General features: G+C 45.2%; 1 protein-coding gene and 1 long non-coding RNA gene across 5 annotated transcripts in view; one reads left to right on the top strand and one right to left on the bottom strand.

The window, feature by feature from the left end:
• Positions 1–19859, top strand: part of LOC140721496 (uncharacterized) — a 1502390-nt gene that overhangs the window by 762207 nt on the left and 720324 nt on the right. The gene's annotated exons all lie outside the window — the stretch shown is intronic.
• Positions 1–19859, bottom strand: part of LOC140721492 (uncharacterized) — a 692273-nt gene that overhangs the window by 663629 nt on the left and 8785 nt on the right. For 3 of the 4 annotated variants that reach the window (XM_073036309.1, XM_073036311.1, XM_073036312.1), the window contains exon 3: positions 6354–9565. The exons of the other annotated variant lie outside the window; for it this stretch is intronic. In XM_073036309.1, the coding sequence (XP_072892410.1) occupies positions 7511–9154 (1644 nt within the window). In that variant the 5' untranslated portion in view covers positions 9155–9565 and the 3' untranslated portion in view covers positions 6354–7510. Of the gene's footprint in view, positions 1–6353; positions 9566–19859 lie in introns of those variants that run through there. 4 annotated transcript variants of the gene reach the window in all.

Here is a 19859-nt window from a genome sequence, read left to right as displayed (position 1 = left end):
TGACACCCCGAACTCCACATCAAATCCGTCCAAACGAATCTGGATGAACTTTAATGACCAATAAATATAATTCCTCTCAGCGATCAGCTGTCTGAGTGATTCCCTGACTCTGAGAGGAAGGGGTATCTATGGTCCACACTGTCAGGGTGTTGAGTTTACCAGGAGACAAAGACTGCAGGGACGAGAGGTTTTCTGTTGACTAATACACTGTGTGTGGACCCCGCTGGCAATTCTGGTGTAGATAGATAGATAGATAGATAGATACGTTATTCATCCCCATGGGGAAATTCAACATTTTTTCCAATGTCCCATACACTTGTTGTAGCAAAAAAACTAATTACATACATACTTAACTCAGTAATAATATGATATGCATCTAAATCACTACTCGAAAAGCATAATAAAAAGTTCTTAATTCCTGGCAGTTGAATTGTAAAGCCTAATGGCATTGGGGAGTATTGACCTCTTCATCCTGTCTGTGGAGCATTGCATCGATAGTAACCTGTCGCTGAAACTGCTTCTCTGTCTCTGGATGGTGCTACGTAGAGGATGTTCAGGGTTTTCCATAATTGACCGTAGCCTACTCAGCGCCCTTCGCTCAGCTACCGATGTTAAACTCTCCAGTACTTTGCCCACTACAGAGCCCGCCTTCTTAACCAGCTTATTAAGACGTGAGGCGTCCTTCTTCTTAATACTTCCTCCCCAACACGCCACCACAAAGAAGAGGGCGCTCTCAACAACTGACCTATAGAACATCTTCAGCATCTCACTGCAGACATTGAATGACGCCAACCTTCTAAGGAAGTACAGTCGACTCTGTGCCTTCCTGCACAAGGCATCTGTGTTGGCAGTCCAGTCTAGCTTTTCGTCTAACTGTACTCCCAGATACTTGTAGGTCTTAACCTGCTCCACACATTCTCCATTAATGATCACTGGCTCCATATGAGGCCTAGATCTCCTAAAGTCCACCACCATCTCCTTGGTCTTGGTGATATTGAGACGCAGGTAGTTTGAGTTGCACCATATCACAAAGTCCTGTATCAGTTTCCTATACTCCTCCTCCTGTCCATTCCTGACACACCCCACTATGGCCGTGTCATCAGCGAACTTCTGCACATGGCAGGACTCCGAGTTATATTGGGTTATGTTGTGACCCGAATCGAGACAAACACCACGCTGCCCACTCCACCAACAACACGGCACAGCCGGACACATAACAGGGGACTTTACATCTCACAACACTGGATTCAGTGATGAAACCCGTCATTAATGTTGTTGTCCCACCGAAAAGTCCATTAAGGTGCTTTTAAATGCCAGCGCTCGCCCACAGGTGACGTCTCACAGCTCCTCCCCCCACACGCCTGACGTCACACACGTGCTCCCCACACCGGGATCTGCCCTCACGTGCGCGGTGTCTTACGTCACCCACGCGCTGCTGTGCTCGAGCTTTATCGGTTGAACGGCTGGGCTAATAATCACGTGACCAGCCCCTTCCCCACCGCTGTCAACAGAGAATTCAGGAGCTGCGCTATTCCCATTGGTGCGAAGCGATGTCAATAACAGGTTACAACCAGTCGCGGAGGCGGACAGGCCGAGTGGGCGTTACCCCGCTCATTTCGTCTCCCGCTCGAGTGCCGACCGCCTCATCAGAGCAGAGAAAACCTCAAAGTAAATGTCCGCTTTCTGATTTATTTCCATTTCCCTCCGAGGGAAGTTGGGGCGTTTGTGAAGCGTCTCCTGTGGCCGGAGTCTGATGTATCGCTGAGAGGTAGGAGGAGACCGCTCGGCCCGTCGGTTTGATGCCGGTTCCCCGGGGAGAGGGGATTTTATTGAAAGGATGAAGATGGTGTGACGGGGGCGGACAGGATGTTTGTCCCGGTGGGGACAGGAGGGACTCATCTGTGGAAATGTCTGAGCCCACGGTGGTGTCGAGCGGAGGGATTCACCACATCGGGGGCAAACACCGGCAGACTGTTGCCCTGCAAGCGGGGCCGATGGTCCGGACAGAGTGACAATTATTTGTGCTTTGTTCAGATTGTACCTGGAATATGGTGTAAAATCCCGCTCCCCATACTATCACGGGTTATACAGACCAAAGAACAAACTGCCGGAGGAACTCAGTTGGTCGGGCAGCATCTGTGGAGGGAAATGGACCGTCAACATTTCGGGCCGAGACCCTCCCTCTGGACTGAGTGTGGACGGGAAATAGTCAGAGAAAAGAGGTGAGGGGTGGGGATGGGGCAAGAGCTGGGGAGAGAGAGGTGGATCCAGGTGAGGGGGAGGTGGGAAGGTGGAAATAGTGACAGGGGCGGGAGGTGAGTGGTTGGGGCAACACGGGGCTGCAGAAGATGGAAATTAATTCCATAGAGGATTAACAAAGAGGTTAGAGAGTATTTGTTATAGAGAGTGTAATGAAGATTCACCAGACTGATCCCTGGAGCGGTGGGTCATCATATGAAGAAAGATCAAATGTGATAACCCTTTCATTTGGAGAATCGAGGACTGAGAGGAGAACACATTGAAATGCACAACATCATTACCGGTTGAACCAGGGATCCCAGTCTCTGAAACAGTGGTGGACGGTCCGGGACTGTGATGAGGGGAAATGTCTTCACTCCGAGGGTGATGAATGTCTGTAAATCCCCTCCACAGAGGGCGGTGAAGACTCAGTGATCGTCCTCACATAAAACAGAGGCCGGCAGAAGTGTGGAGACCGAAGGGATCGAGGAAATGAGGATCGGACAGAAACATGTGGCTGAGATGGGAGAACAGCCGCCATCTTGCTGATGGTTAGAGGGGCTGAATGGCCTCCTCCTGTGGCTTCTCGCCTGATGTTTCAGTGTTCCTGTCCAGCAAGGCTCTGGAGGAATGTGAATAGAAATTAGTGTTTATAAACACAGAGCTGATTTAAATGAAACGTGAACATTTCCTGTTTGTGTCTGAATCATGTTTTGGACCTGGATGGGAATTGAGCCGGTGACTCTGTGACCTGGGGGTGGAGGGAAAGGGATCGGGGAAGATATGGTGTGGAAAAATAATCATGTATCTGGTGTAAATATGGAAAAATGTGGGGAATGTGGCGGATGGGTCGGGCAGTGTGTGAGGGGAGAGGAGCAGAGTCACCGGTTCAGGAGGGAGACCCTCCACCCGTCACCTGATCCCGTTTCCCATTCATGTTTTTCTGCAGATCTGCAGCATCTGCGGGTCACTGCTCTACGTGTCCGTGTAGCTTCACCTTTCCCCGTTCAGACATGGCAGTGAGATCCGGATCTGTCACGTCCTCTCGTTGTGGGTGGACAATGTTTTTTTCTCTGCAATAGCTTCTGTTGTTTCATTCCACTGTTTTGAGGCGCTGAAGTGCAGCCGATGTTTCTGGGTGTATGACCCGTTTATGTGAGAATTTAGCCTTTTCTATTTCACTGAGCTTCTCATAAATGTGTAAAGTTCAATTCAGCTTCACCTCAGAATTTCCAAAGCAACACCCAGTCAGTCAAATTGCTCCACAAAATTAAAATAGGTTATTACAATTTTTTTCTATTTTTGTACTATATATATGTATATTCTTATTTTAAATCACAATTGTTAAAAACTATTGTTATGAAATAGGTTCTACTGCTACTGCAAGGACAACAAATTTCCTGTCATATGCCGGTGCTATTAAACCTGATTCCTGGAGCAAAAGGAAAAACCTTGTATTCATACAACCCAGATGGTGTCACAAATGCAGAAATTTCTCTACCTCTGTCCGTCAATGGAACACACCAATACCCTTTCAACAGATTAATCTTTGTAAGAAATTAGCTTTTCCAGCCTTATCGATGCAATGATCCACTCTAGGGATAGGATAGGCATCTGTTTTTATTACTGCATTTACCTTTCTATGATCAGTGCAAAATCTAACATGACCATCAGGTTTGGGCACAATAATGCAGGGTGACTCCAATCTCATTTTGACGGCCTAATAATACCATTCTCCAGCATATACTCAATTCCCTGGTCAGCCAATTTACACTTTTCTACGTTCATGCAATATGGGTGTTGTTTAATCAGTTTGGCTTGACCAACGTCTACATCATGTACTGCGACCGTGGTTTGCTTGGGGATATCAGGAAATAAATCTTTAAACTTCAGAATTAATTCCTTCAGCTGTTGTTGTTGTTTTGGCTGCAGATGAGACAACTTGTTAGCAGTGTTTTCTGGAACAACCGAGTTCATTCGCCTAACTGGGACCATGTTTGGCTTGTGAAAAGTCTCAGATGAGTCAATAGTTTCATTCTCAGGGTTGCCAGTTTCATTTGTTTTGACAACAACACACACAGATGGTACCTGCTGTCAAAAAAGGCTTTATCATATTTATGTGTACCACCTGTGTTAGTTCAAGTCAGTTGGGTGTTTTACTAACATAATTCACATCATTATTTTGGGAGACTATTTCATACGGTCTATTGAATTTCGCCTGAAGTAGATTCGTTAACATAAGGCAAGCAGCTTATCTCCCACCTGGTATTTTCTTTCGCAAGCCTGCTTATCAAACCAACACTTCATTTTGTCCTGAGAAATCTTTAAGTTTTGTCTCGCTAGACTACAGGCTTGGTGTAGTTTATTATTGAACTTCAAATCATAGTCTAACGAGTTAACATCAATCCACCATTCCTTTTAACAAGGTCAAAGGTCACTCTGCGACCAAATACAAGTTCAAATGGAGTAAAGCCCAGTGATTCCTGTACTGACTCTCTTTCTGTGGACAAAAGCAAATGTATCCATCCCAGTCTTTTCCATTTTCAACACAATATGTCTTAATCATTGTTTTGAGGGTAGAATGAAATCTTTCTAAAGCCCCTTGTGATTCTGTATGGTACGCAGATGATGCAATTTGTTTTGCTCCCAGTTCAGAAACTACCTGCTGGAATAATCCAGATGTAAAATTACATCCTTGATCAGACTGGATTTCTTTAGGCAAATCGAATAATGTGAAAATCTTGGTAAGAGCCTTCGCCACAGTTTTAGCTTTAATATTTCTGAGAGGTATTGCTTCTGGGAATCTGGATGCAGTACACATAATAGTTCGCAGATACTGATGGCCAGCTTTAGTCTTTGGCAATGGGCCAACACAATCCACTATAACTTTGGAAAAGGGTTCACCGAATGCAGGTACAGGCCACTGGGGTGAGCTCATTTGGTTTACCCACAACTTCACAAGTGCCTTTTGGAAACTCTTATTCAGGGTAAACATAACTTTATGAGTTAAAGCAAACTGATCTGCTAATCTAGCAGATTCCTGCATCGTGGCAGCATCATTTCCATCTAGATACGTCTTTATGTCATCAGGGACGCACTTTTTGAATTCTTCAATTAAAACCAACTCTTTCAAGCTGTTAAAATCAGCATTTACATGTTCAGATGTGCACAAGCGGTCAAAACACACAAATTTCTCATAAGCAAATTCCGTATGTCTGGTTAACAGATTTCTTCAAATGTCTAAACTTTTGCCTGTCTGCTTCTAGGACCAACTCGTAAGCTTTGAGCACAGCCTGCTTCACGAGGTCAAATGTGTGGTGCGTGGCCATGTGGTTAAGGTGTTGAACTAGCGATCTGAAAGTCATGAGTTCGAGCCTCAGCCAAGGCGGCGTGTCTGTCCTTGAGCAAAGCACTGAACCACACACTGCTCCTGCACATTTATAGCCCAGTGGCGATGATTGGGGCAGCATAAATAAATAAATAATCAGCTGCTTCAGCAACTGTCAAAGCAGAATAGGCTTGCTAAGCCTTCCCCTTAATTACACTTTGTAAGAGAATTTTCTTTCTGCTTTTCTGCCTCTCCAGCCTGAAACTGCCTCTGCCTTTCCGGAGCCTCCATCTTTAATTTTTCTAACTTGTACTGGAGCTCAAGCTCACTAGGTTTACTTTCAGGAAACACCTCCAACTCCACCACTTTAAATACACCCTCAGATACATAATGTTCAGCTATTATCCTCTGCATCTGTGCCCTCCTCATTGTCAATTTCACCTTAGCAAGTATTAACGTTTTAGCAATACTCAGTAACTCAATCGTTCTGGTGTCCTCTAATGCCTGAGAGGTTCACACTTCCAGATATCTATCAACATCTATTGCTGCTGATTTTCCACACACAAATAAATCAAAAGGGATTTCCCCAATGAAATCGATATTAAATCAATCCTTAAATTTGTTCATATCCCAGAAGCAGGCCCCATTTTGTTACAAACCGTAACGCTTTAGAAACGAACCAGCAGCAACAGACTACTCCCAGTGGCCACACATTTTAATTCCACGTCCCATTCCCATTCTGAATATGTCTATCCATGGCCTCCTCTACTGTCAAAATTAATCCAAACTCAAGTTGGAGGAACAAAACCTTATATACCGGCTGGGTAGCCTCCAACCTGATGGGATGAACATTGACTTCGCTAACTTCCGTTAATGCCCCTCTTTCACTTCTTACCCCATCACTGACATATTTAATTGTTTGCCTGTTTTCCATGTCTCTCTGGTGCTTCCCCCCCACCTTTCTTTCTCCCGAGGCCTCCTGTCCAATGATCCTTTCCTATCTCCAGCTCTGTATCACTTTCTCCAATCACCTTCCCAGCTCTTAGCTTCAACCCACCCCCTCCGGTCTTCTCCTATCATTTCGCATTTCACCCTCCCCCCACTACTTTCAAATCTCTTAGTATCTGTCCGTTCAGTTAGTCCTGACGAAGGGTCTCAGCCTGAAATGTCAACAGTTCTTCTTCTTATAGATGCTGCCTGGCCTGCTGTGTTTCACCAGCATTTTGTGTGTGTTGTTTGAATTTCCAGCATCTGCAGATTTCCTCGTGAGTGTTATGTGTATAAATATAACTCTCAAACTATTGAGCTCAGGGGTAACAAGGCTTGGAGTCTTGAGATGGTAAAGTATGAAAGTTCAGTTCAACCACAGAATAGGTGATGAGAGAGATATTTGTAATCCAGGGTAAATGTTGAGAGAAGGCAATTATGTCATATTCCACAGGTTCCATGGTGGTAAAACGAGACCAACAGTCGCTGTAGATTTTATCTGTCATCCTTCCAAATCCACATACTAATTATCACCCGAAGTGACTTGTCATAAGGGGTATCGTCTTCAAATGAATTACCACACCACAGCCAGGCAAGGGTTGACACATAAGTGGTCTCCGCAGGATACCCCAAATCAGATCCACTCCTATGGATCAAATGAGGTGACAACTACACATTCGATGTACGGTGAATCGATAATTAGCCCACCCTTGTGGGCAAAGGAAAGTACCAAACAGTGACCCTTGGCCACTAGTTCCCCGGTTTCGATTCTTCCATTTTTCCTCCTTCGTCTCCGTCTGACTCTGAGTCTGTGGATTTGCCTTCTTAATCTCTCTCTCTTAAAATGACAGTCTACAGCAAACAAAACCTAGGGATTCATAACAATGGCCACTCCCCATTGTGAGCTGACAGGTGTGCCACTAGGTGGAATGACTGAGTGAATCCTTTCCCACATTGTCAGCAGGTGAACGGCTTCTCCCCAGTGTGAACTCGCTGATGTTTCTGTAGGTGGGATGACTGAGTGAATCCCTTCCCACATTCTGAGCAGGTGAATGGCCTCTCCCCAGTGTGAACTCGCTGGTGTCTCTGTTGGTTAGCTAACCGAGTGAATCCCTTCCCACAGACTGAGCAGGTGAATGGCTTCTCCCCAGTGTGAACTCGCTGATGTACCAGTAGGGTAGATGACTGAGTGAATCCCTTCCCACAGACTGAGCAGGTGAATGGCCTCTCCCCAGTGTGAACTCGCAGGTGATTCTGTAGGTGGGGTATGTGAGTGAATCCCTTCCCACAGACTGAGCAGGTGAATGGCTTCTCCCCAGTGTGAACTCGCTCATGTACCAGTAGGGTAGATGACTGAGTGAATCCCTTCCCACAGACTGAGCAGGTGAATGGCCTCTCCCCAGTGTGAACTCGCTGGTGATTCCGTAGGGTGGATAAATGAGTGAAGCTCTTCCCACAGACTGAGCAGGTGAATGGCCTCTCCCCAGTGTGAACTCGCTGGTGTCTCTGTTGGTTAGCTAACCGAGTGAATCCCTTCCCACAGACTGAGCAGGTGAATGGCTTCTCCCCAGTGTGAACTCGCTGATGTACCAGTAGGGTAGATGGCTGAGTGAATCCCTTCCCACAGACTGAGCACGTGAATGGCCTCTCCCCAGTGTGAACTCGCTGATGATTCCGTAGGGTGGATAAATGAGTGAAGCTCTTCCCACAGACTGAGCAGGTGAATGGCCTCTCCCCAGTGTGAACTCGCAGGTGATTCTGTAGGTGGGGTATGTGAGTGAATCCCTTCCCACAGACTGAGCAGGTGAATGGCTTCTCCCCAGTGTGAACTCGCTCATGTACCAGTAGGGTAGATGACTGAGTGAATCCCTTCCCACAGACTGAGCAGGTGAATGGCCTCTCCCCAGTGTGAACTCGCTGGTGATTCCGTAGGGTGGATAAATGAGTGAAGCTCTTCCCACAGACTGAGCAGGTGAATGGCCTCTCCCCAGTGTGAACTCGCAGGTGATTCTGTAGGTGGGGTATGTGAGTGAATCCCTTCCCACAGACTGAGCAGGTGAATGGCCTCTCCCCAGTGTGAACTCGCTGGTGACTCTGTAAATCAGATGACTGAGTGAATCCCTTCCCACATTCTGAGCAGGTGAATGGCCTCTCCCCAGTGTGAACTCGTTGATGACTCCATAAACCGGATGACCGAGTGAATCCCTTCCCACATTCTGAGCAGGTGAACGGCTTCTCCCCAGTGTGAACTCGCTGATGTCTCTGTAGGTTGGATGACTGAGTGAATCCTTTCCCACATTCTGAGCAGGTGAACGGTTTCTCCCCAGTGTGAACTCGCTGATGACTCTGTAGGCTGGAAGAGTCAGCAAATCTCTTCCCACATTCTGAGCAGGTGAACGGCTTCTCCCCAGTGTGAACTTGCTGGTGTCTCTGTTGGTGAGCTAACCGAGTGAATCCTTTCCCACATTCTGAGCAGGTGAACGGCTTCTCCCCAGTGTGAACTTGCTGGTGTCTCTGTTGGTGAGCTAACCGAGTGAATCCTTTCCCACATTCTGAGCACGTGAACAGTTTCTCCCCAGTGTGAACTCGCTGGTGAGCCATTAGGTCAGATGACAGAGTGAATCCTTTCCCAGAAATACAGCAGATGACCAGCCTCTGCCCTGTGTGGTGTGAACTGATTGGTGTGTCAACAGGTGGGATGACCAACTGAACCCCTTCTCACACACAGAACAGGTGAATGGCCTTGCCCAGTGTGAACTTGCTGATGTACCGTCAATTGTGATAACTGAGAGAATCCATTCCCACTGTCTGAGCAGGTGAAAGGCCTTTCTCCTGTGTAAATTACAGGCGTGTCAGTTGGTCAAATGACCAAGTGAATCCCTCCCCACAGTGTGAGCAGGAAGGGTGGTCAATTGGCTCCCTTGCTTCACTTCTTAAATATCTAGACAGAGACAACAAAACTGCTGTGCCGTGTTTGAGCTTCCTGGAGACGAATTCCTTCTCATTTTTAACCTGTAAAAAGATTTACAAAATCCATCAATGGGTGTAGGACAACATTTCAGATGAGATTACTTGAGTTACCAAGGTTTGATCTGGTATCACACTGTTACAGTGAGGTTCAACGGAAGTTGGACAGAGAAATCATCTCCTGACTGGGCAGAGTGCTGGTATCTGGAATGACCATCAATTCCCTGATGCTCTTCCTGTCTCTATAAGAATGGGGCATTTCTGCCGTCTCCAATCAGTGCCTTGGCTCAGTTTGACTCTCTCCATTGGTATTATTCCTTGATCCCACTGAGCTGCATGGGTTCCTCGCCCCACAGTAACTGAAACACTCTCACACAAATAGTCTTTTTTGACGTGCAGCTGGGATCTTCTTTTATGTATTATTAACTTAAAGTGCCACAGTTTTAACGCCATATAAAAAATTCTGAAATGACTGGTTGGTTCGCACAGCTGTCAAAAGGGGTTAGAGTGAATTTTTGTATTATTTCAGGTTCTTGTCACAATTATAGAACATTTCAACACAGAAACAGGTCCTTTGGGCCATCTAGTTTGTGCTGAACTATTTAAACTGCCCACTCCCACACCTCCAGGTACCAACACAAACCTCTTAAATGTTGAAATCGAGCTCGCATGCACCACTTGTGATGGCTGCTCATTCCACAGCCGGATAACCGTCTGAGTGAAGAAGTGTCCCCTCATGTTCCCCTTAACATTTCACCTTTCACCCTTAACCCATGGCCTCTGGTTGTCATCCCACCCAATCTTCGTGGAAAAAGCCAGCTTGCATTAACACTATCTGTGCCTCCATATCACAATCAAATCTCCCCTCAATCTTCTGCATTCCAAGGAATAAAGTCCTGATTTGTTGAATCTTTCCTTATAACCCAAGTCCTCCAGACATGGCAACATCCTTGTGAATTTTCTCTGAAATCTCTGAACTTCTTTTACATCTTTCCTGTAGGTAGGTGACCAAAACTGCACACAATACTCCAAATTAGGCCGCACCAATGTCTTCTAGGAGTCAACATAACATCCATCTATTGTTATCAGTACTTTGGTTCATGAAGGGCAATGGGCTGAAATCATTCTTCCCATCCCTATCTACCTGTGATACCACTTTCAGTGAATTAAGGACTTGTATTCCCAGGTCCCTTTCTTCTACAACACTCCTCCATGCCCGACCAATCACTATGAAAGACCTCACTTGGTAGGTCATACCAAAGTGCAACAACTCACACTGGTCTGCAGTAAATTCCATTTTCCATTTCTCAAACCATTTTGCCACCTGGTCCAGATCACACTGCAAGCCATGATAGTCTTCCTCACTGTCCACTAGACCACCAATCTTGGTGTCATCCACAAATTTGCTGATCCAGTTAACCACACTATCATCCAGATTACTGATATAGATGACAAACAGCAACAGATCCAGCACTGATCCCTGTGGCACACCACTAGTCACAGGTTCCAGTCAGAGAGGCAACCATCTGCTACCACACTCTGGCTTCTCCCAAAGACAGTGTCTCATCCAATTTACTGTCTCATCTTGAATGCTGAGTGACTGAACCTTCTTGACCAAGCTCCCATATGAGACTTTGTCAAGTGCCTTGCTAAAGTCCATGTAGACAACATCCACTGCCTTGCCTTCATCTACTACCCTGATAACTTCCTCGAGAGACTCTATAAGATTGGCGAGAGCCATGCTGTCTATCCTTTATCAGTCCACACCTATCCAAATACTTACAGTATATACTTGGTTCCTGCACACACAGTCCAATAACTTTCCCAGTTCTGATGTCAAGCTCACCAACATATAATTTCCTAGTTTATTTTTACAGCCTTTCTAGAACAGCAGAACAATCTGTCCTCCAATCCTCCAGTACCTCACCTGTCACTAAGGATGATTTAAATATCTGTGCTTAGGCCCCAATAATTTCTGCACTTGTCTTCCGCAGGGTCCTAGTGAACAACTTGTCAGGCCCTGGGGATTGATCCACACTGATTTGCCTCAAGACAGCAAACCCCTCCACCTCTGTAATCTGTCCAGGGTCCATGAAGTTGATGCGGCTTTGCCTCACTTCTGTAGACTCTGTGTTCATCTCCTGAGTAAATACGGATGCAAAAAAAATATTCCCAAGTCTATGTTATCCCTTCATATGGATTACCATTCTGATCTTCCAGAGAATTATTTTTTTCCCTTGCAATCTTTTTGCTCTTAACATGTCTGCAGAATCCCTGAGGATTCTCCTTCACCTTGTCTGCTGGGGCAACCTCATGCCTTTATTTCTTTCATAAGTGTTCACTTGAATTTCCTGTATTTCATAAGTACCCCATTTGTTCCTATCTGCCTGTACCTGGTATGCACCTCCTTTTTATTGATCTGGGAGAGGAAAGCCAAAGGGGTTTAAGATCTGCATGCTGGGAGGTGGGGGTAAGGAGGATTAAACTAAAGTTGCAGGGGGAATGGGAGCCTGAATGGTAGTGGAGAGGTTGTGGAGACAGATGTTGTTCAGGCCTCAGACAAAGTCAGGAATGAAAAAGTTGAGCATGGTGCAGTGAATATGCTGAGCCCTGTATATTTCAATACAAGGAGCAGCGTAGGAAAGGCGGATGTGTTCAGGGTATGGATCAACACCTGGAATTAAGATACTAGGATCTGGCAACTGTGGATTGGGACATGCTGCTTTATGGCAAAGGTGTGCTTGGTAAATGGGAGGCCTTCAAAGCGAAATTTTGAAAGTAGTAAGCGGGTATGTCAGAATAAAAGGTAAAGATAGAAACTGTAGGGAAACTTGGATTGCAAGAGATATTGAGACCCTGGTAAAGCACAAAATGGAATTGCATAACAGGGATAGGCAGTCAGTTTCTTATGGAGTAGAAGAAATGCAAGAGAACACATAAGAAATAAATCAGGATGGCTAAAAGATGGCATGAGGTTGCTGTCACAGAAAAGGTGAAGGATAATCCTCAGGGATTCTAGTGATAGATTAAGAGCAAAAGGATTGCAAGGCACAAAGTTGGTCCTCTGGAAGACCGGAATGGCAATCCACGTGTGGAATCAAAGCAGATGGTGGAGATCTTAAATGTTTTTCCATCTCTATTTACTCAGGAGATGGACAAAGGGTCTATGGGAGTGTGGAAAAGTGGCATTAACCATTTCAACCCTGGGGAAAAAAAACACTCCTCTGGCCACTCACACGCTCAATACCCCTCATCATTTTATACACCAAAAAATGTCTCTAAATATAAACAAGGAAATTATACATTGCACAATCTACTTTCCATGACTCAGTACATTTACACAGACAGGTGTGTTAAAAGGGCCCAACGAATATCAGGGTCAAACAGGCCCAATTCATCAGAACCACAAACTGTTCCTGCTGCTACCATCCAGGAAACGGTACCACAGCAAAAGGAGCAACAGGCTCCAGGACATCATCTTCCACCAGGCCATCAGACTGATTAATTCATGCTGATACAATTGCATTTCAATGTTATATTGACTGTCCTATGAGCAAACTATCTATTATAAACTACTATAAATTACACATTGCACATTTATATGATGTAAGGGAAATATTTCTACTCCACATGTTTATGAAATATGTATTTAATAAAGTCAATTCAATTCACCCTTTCCATTATCTGTTCTGTCATTCTGGCTCCCATGCCCCCTCCAACTTATTTTAACCACATCACCCCCTCCCCTGCTCACTACCACTAGCAAGCCTTACCACTGGGATATTCGTCATTTCTTGTTCTGTTCCTCTAACTAACGAATCCCCTATCAGCCTTTTGACTTTCCTCTGCCAGGTAATTCCCCCCAACAGCTTCTAAAGTGGTCCACCTGTTGTTGTTGGGGATGGCCACGAGAGTACTCTGTGATGCCTATTTAACCTCATTCCCCTTCCTGACTCTCACCCAGTTTCCTGTGTCCTGCACCTTGGGTGTAACTCACCTCTCTTCATGTCATATCTATCACCCCCTCCAACTGCTGGATGATCTGGAATTCACCCATTTCAAGTTGCAGCTCATTGAAGTGCAGGGTTACAAGCTGCACATCTTGTAGGTGAGGGCATCAGGGACACTGGAGGTCTCCCCTCCTTCCCTCCAATACCCCTCTAATTTGTAATAATCTCCCCTCTAATTTGTAATAACCAGTGTGCAGATAAATCTTGTACTGTGCATTTTTTACTCAGTGACAAGATGTGCACAGTGAATTTTATATAGAGAGGTATTCATTTTCACAGCTAGCAAATCACTGTCAATAGGAACTTTGATCTCCTCTGGGTTTGATCGAGTTCACATGCACTCTCACACAACCTATGTAGCAGGCCTGTAACAGGAAATGGAGGATTTTCTCACCAAAGCTTTTGCACATTGTCCATATGTGGTTTCCTTGCTAAATTACGCTTTAAAAAGTCAGATTTCCAAATATCACTCCACTTCTTCCCACTTGCAAATTCTCCAGCAACTTTTGCATCACCAAAATGCAAACAGGCATCACTAGTTTCTCTAGTTTCTGTATTCTACATAAATATTCCCCCTGAACCCTCCCCCAATGACTGACGGTGGTGAACTCAGTGAATGCAATGCCAATGAATATGAAGGGAAGGGCAGTAGTCTGTTTCACTGGAGTCTGGCACATTTGGGATGTGAAAGCTACTTGTTGCCCAGGGCAAAGGTGTTTGATATCATTACGTACCCAGAGAGAATGGGACAAAACATGTTCTCACCGGTAGAAAAGTCCAGAGCAAGAGGAGGTAGAGGAAGCAACACACACAAAATACTGGAGGAGCTCAGCAGGCCAGGCAGCATCTACGGAAAAGAGTACTAATGCCGATTTTCTCAACTGCTGATGTAAAAGATTTTGTTCCCTTTCTCCGAGTTCCTAATCCTTGCATTTAGATAGCTGGAGCTCAGCTCTGTCTGAGAGATGCATCGGTTCCCATTCCCTCATCAGCCGGAAGCTCCCTGGGGCCTGTGTACGGATCATGGGGCTGAGAGAGAGGGAAGAGGGCAGGACTGTCCCGGGATTGCTGGTCACAGTGACCAGATTTCACAGGAATCGTCCCAAAGTCCGTGTTTAAGATAAAAACACGGAGAATCGCTCTTACCTGCAGCCGACATTTTCAAGGCCTTCTGTGTACTGCGCGCATGCGTGAAACTCAGGGACGTCCTCAGCCTGACGCCTGCGCATTTCATCGGCACTTCAGGACCAGCAAAATTCTTAACGCATGGCCCTATGGGTAATCACGGTGCCATTAAACATTTCTGCAAGCACCGGTTCAATGTCCATACCTCATTTTTTTTAGTGTGTATAGAAAAATCTGCAGCTGTTTTAACGCAGAAAGTGGCTCCTATAAGCAATCTACTCAATATCAACGTGTATCTAATGCCAAAGTAAAATGCAGATATAAAACACAGGAGATTCTGCAGTTGCTGGAAATACAGAGACGCACACACACAAAATGCTGGAGGAACTCTGGAATTCAGAGAGCAACTAAGCAGCGGAGTACACAGGCTAGGCATGCGGAAGGGGCTCTGCCTAAACATTGTCTTTTTATTCCTCTCCACAATTGCTGTCTGAAATTAACCACCTTTTTTTCGGTCAACCAGTTTCCAAATGTTTCTGACCTTTCTTTTGTAGCCACATTCTGCTGGTCTGATTGCTCCTCCTCCTCGTAAACTCTAGACGCCATCTCTCTTTGCAGCCCCAAAGCCCTGACTCAATCTGGCAACTCTTTGGTTTCTGACTCTGCACCATCAAAGATTTACTCGCTAGTCTGCTGTCAGACTTTAGAGGTGCATTGTGTTATGAGACCGCAGGTTCGTTTACTGTGAGTGTCACTTTAAGTGCCTGAGTGAGGCGGGACTGTGACATCAGCCTCACAAGGAGAGAGAGAGAGAAAGTCAAAACCACAGTGAGCTCATCGTCTTATTCACCCTGGAAAAAATCATGCAGGTGTATAAGATGATGAGAGGCATTGGTCGTGTGGATAGCCAGAGGCTTATTCCCCAGGGCTGAAATGGCTAACATGAGGGGGATCAGTTTAAGCTTCTTGGAAGTAGGAACAGAGGAGATGTCAGAGCTAAGTTTTTTAAGCAAAGAGTGGTATGTGTGTGGAATGCACCACCAGCAACAGTGGTGGAGGCGGATACAATAGGGTCTTTTAAGAGACTCTCAGATAGGTACATGGAGCTTAGGAAAATGGGTGGCTATGTGGCAGGGTAATTCTAAGCAGCTTCTAGAGTAAGATACATGGTCGGCACAGCAATGTGGGACAAAGCATCTGTAATGTGCTGTGCATTTATATGTTTCCATGAAATTCACGGGAAATCTCCTATCCCACGGAGTGGTGACTAGTTGACAGATAGACCTCAATATGTGCGGTTGGGAGACTGTAGGTCTGACACGGTGGTCAGCAGCACAAGAGCGCCGCAGGGAACCGTACTCTCTCAGGTCCTGTTCACCCTGTACACATCAGACTTCCAATATAACTCGGAGTCCTGCCATGTGCAGAAGTTCGCTGATGACACGGCCATAGTGGGGTGTGTAAGGAATGGACAGGAGGAGGAGTATAGGAAACTGATACAGGACTTTGTGATATGGTGCAACTCAAACTACCTGCGTCTCAATATCACCAAGACCAAGGAGATGGTGGTGGACTTTAGGAGACCTAGGCCTCATATGGAGCCAGTGATCATTAATGGAGAATGTGTGGAGCAGGTTAAGACCTACAAGTATCTGGGAGTACAGTTAGACGAGAAGCTAGACTGGACTGCCAACACAGATGCCTTGTGCAGGAAGGCACAGAGTCGACTGTACTTCCTTAGAAGGTTGGCGTCATTCAATGTCTGCAGTGAGATGCTGAAGATGTTCTATAGGTCAGTTGTGGAAAGCGCCCTCTTCTTTGTGGTGGCGTGTTGGGGAGGAAGCATTAAGAAGAGGGACGCCTCACGTCTTAATAAGCTGGTAAGGAAGGCGGGCTCTGTCGTGGGCAAAGTACTGGAGAGTTTAACATCGGTGGCTGAGCGCAGGGCGCTGAGTAGGCTACGGTCAATTATGGAAAACCCTGAACATCCTCTACATAGCACCATCCAGAGACAGAGAAGCAGTTTCAGCGACAGGTTACTATCGATGCAATGCTCCTCAGACAGGATGAAGAGGTCAATACTCCCCAAAGCCATTAGGCTTTACAATTCAACTGTCAGGACTTAAGAACTTTTTAAAGCTATTATTAATGCTTTTTGAGTTAGTGATTTAGATGCATATCATATTCTTACTGAGTTAAGTATTGTATGTAATTAGTTTTTGCTACAACAAGTGTATGGGACATTGGAAAAAAGGTTGAATTTCCCCATGGGGATGAATAAAGTATCTATCTATCTATCTAGATCCACAATATTAAACACCAGTCTAGTTTAAGGCTAACATCAGCAGAACAGACTCCTCCAATGCTCAGTGACCAGGGTTCAGTCCTGGGTGCGATGAGCAGCCGCAAGAACTGCAGAATCTGACAGTAACAGTCCCTCATGAACCTGCAGCTGCCTTCAGTCACCGTGATGGCTAAACTTTTAACACGGAGCTGATTTGAACTTCCTCCCTGATGTAGGAGCGCTCAGACTGAAGATGTAGGGGAGAAGGAAAAAAAAGAGATAATAAAGTTGTTTAGGGATAAACAGAGAGGAAGAGGTGGAAAGTTTCTTGAATGCATCTATTTTAATGCTAGGAGCATTGTAAGAAAGGTGGATGAGCTTAGAGTATGGATTGATAACTGAAAAATGATGTTGTATCTATTAGTGAAACATGGTTGCAGGAGGGGTGTGAATGGCAACTAAATATTCCTGGATTTCGTTGCTTCTGGTGTGATAGAGTCAGAAGGGCAAGAGGGGGAGGTATTGCAATGCTTGTCCGAGAAAATATTACAGCAGTGCTTTGACAGGATAGATTACAGGGCTCATTTCGGGAGCCGATTTGGATGGAATTGAGGAATGGGAAAGGTATAGTAACACCTATAGGGGTGTATTATAAACCACCTAATTGGGAGTGAGAATTGGAGGAGCAAATTTGTAAGGAGATAGCAGATATTTGTAGTAAGCACAAGGTTGTGATTGTGGGAGATTCTAATTTTCCACACATAGAAACATTGAAAATAGGTGCAGGAGTAGGCCATTCGGCCCTTCGAGCCTGCAACGCCATTCAGTATGATCATGGCTGATCATCCAACTCAGAACCTTGTACCTGCTTTCTCTCCATACCCCCAATCCCTTTAGCCACAAGGGCCATATCTAACTCCCTCTTAAATATAGCCAATGAACCGGCCTCAACTGTTTCCTGTGGCAGAGAATTCCACAGATTCTCCACTCTCTGTGTGAAGAAGTTTTTCCTCATCTCGGTCCTAAAAGTCTTCCCCTTTATCCTTAAACTGTGACCCCTCGTTCTGGACTCCCCCAACATCGGAAACAATCTTCCTGCATCTAGCCTGTCCAATCCCTTTAGAATTTTATACGTTTCAATAAGATCCCCCATCAATCTTCTAAATTCTAGTGAGTATAAGCCTAGTCGATCCAGTCTTTCTTCATATGAAATCCTGCCATCCCAGGAATCAATCTGGTGAACCTTCTTTGTACTCCCTCTATGGCAAGAATGTCTTTCCTTAGATTAGGGGACCAAAACTTCACACAATACTCTAGGTGCAGTCTCACCAAGGCCTTGTACAACTGCAGTAGAACCTCCCTGCTCCTGTACTCAAATCCTTTTGCTATGAATGCCAGCATACCATTCACCTTTTTCACCGCCTGCTGTACCTGCATGCCTCTCTTCAATGACTGGTGTACAATGACACCCAGGTCACCTCCCCTTTTCCTAATCAGCCACTGTTCAGATAATAATCTGTTTTCCTGTTCTTGCAACCAAAATGGATAACCTCATATTTATCCACATTAAATTGCATCTGCCATGAATTTGCCCACTCACCTAACCTATCCAAATCACCCTGCATCCTCCTCACAGCTAACACCGCCGCCCAGCTTCGTGTCATCTGCAAACTTGGAGATGCTGCGTTTAATTCCCTCATCTAAATCATTAATATATAATGCAAACAACTGGGGTCCCAGCACTGAGCCTTGCGGTACCCCGCTAGTCACTCCCTGCCATTCTGAAAAGGTCCCATTTACTCCCACTCTTTACTTCCTGTCTGCCAACCAATTCTCTATCCACATCAATACCATACCCCCAATTCCGTGTGCTATAAGTTTACACACTAATCTCCTGTGTGGGCCCTTGTCAAAAGCCTTTTGAAAATCTAAATATACCACATCTACTGGCTCTCCCCTATCCACTCTACTAGTTACACCTAAAAAAAATTCTATAAGATTCGTCAGACATGAATTTCCTTTCACAAATCCATGCTGACTTTGTTCAATGATTTCACCTCTTTCCAAATGTGCTGTTATCACATCTTTGATAACCGACTCTAGCATTTTCCCCACCACTGACGTCAGACTAACTGGTCTATAATTCCCCGGTTTTTCTCTCCCTCCTTTTTTAAAAACTGGGGTTACATTAGCCACCCTCCAATCCTCAGGAACTAATCCAGAATTTAAGGAGTTTTGAAAAATTATCACTAATGCTTCCACTATTTCTTGGGCTACTCTGGGATGCAGACCATCTGGCCCTGGGGATTTATCTGCCTTTAATCCCTTCAATTTACCTAACACCACTTCCCTACTAACATGTATTACCCTCAGTTCCTCCATCTCACTAGACCCTCGGTCCCTTACTATTTCCGGAGGATTATTTATGTCCTCCTTAGTGAAGACAGAACCAAAGTTGTTATTCAATTGGTCTGCCATGTCTTTGTTCCCTATGATCATTTCACCTGCTTCTGACTGTAAAGGTCCTTACATTTGTCTTGACCAATCTTTTTCTTTTCACAAAGCTGTAATTTATGTTCCCTGCCAGCTTTCTCTCATAACCTTTTTTCCCTTTCCTAATTAAGGTCTCTGAATTTCTCCCAGTCCGCAGGTATGCCGCTTTTTCTGGCTAATTTATGTTTCTTCTTTGGACTTGATACTATCCCTAATTTCCCTTGTCAGCCATGGGTGCACTACCTTCCCTGGTTTATTCTTTTGCCAAACTGGGATGAACAATTGTTGTAGTTCATCCATGTGATCTTTAAATGCTTGCCATTGCATATCCACCGTCAACCCTTTGAGTATCATTTGCCAGACTATCTTAGCTAATTCACGTCTCATACCTTCAAAGTTAACCTTCTTTAAGTTCAGAACTTTTGTT

Source organism: Hemitrygon akajei, unplaced genomic scaffold, assembly GCF_048418815.1.
Source record: "Hemitrygon akajei unplaced genomic scaffold, sHemAka1.3 Scf000057, whole genome shotgun sequence".
Lineage (NCBI taxonomy): Eukaryota > Metazoa > Chordata > Chondrichthyes > Myliobatiformes > Dasyatidae > Hemitrygon > Hemitrygon akajei.
This window is presented reverse-complemented; position numbering and strand designations above follow the sequence as displayed.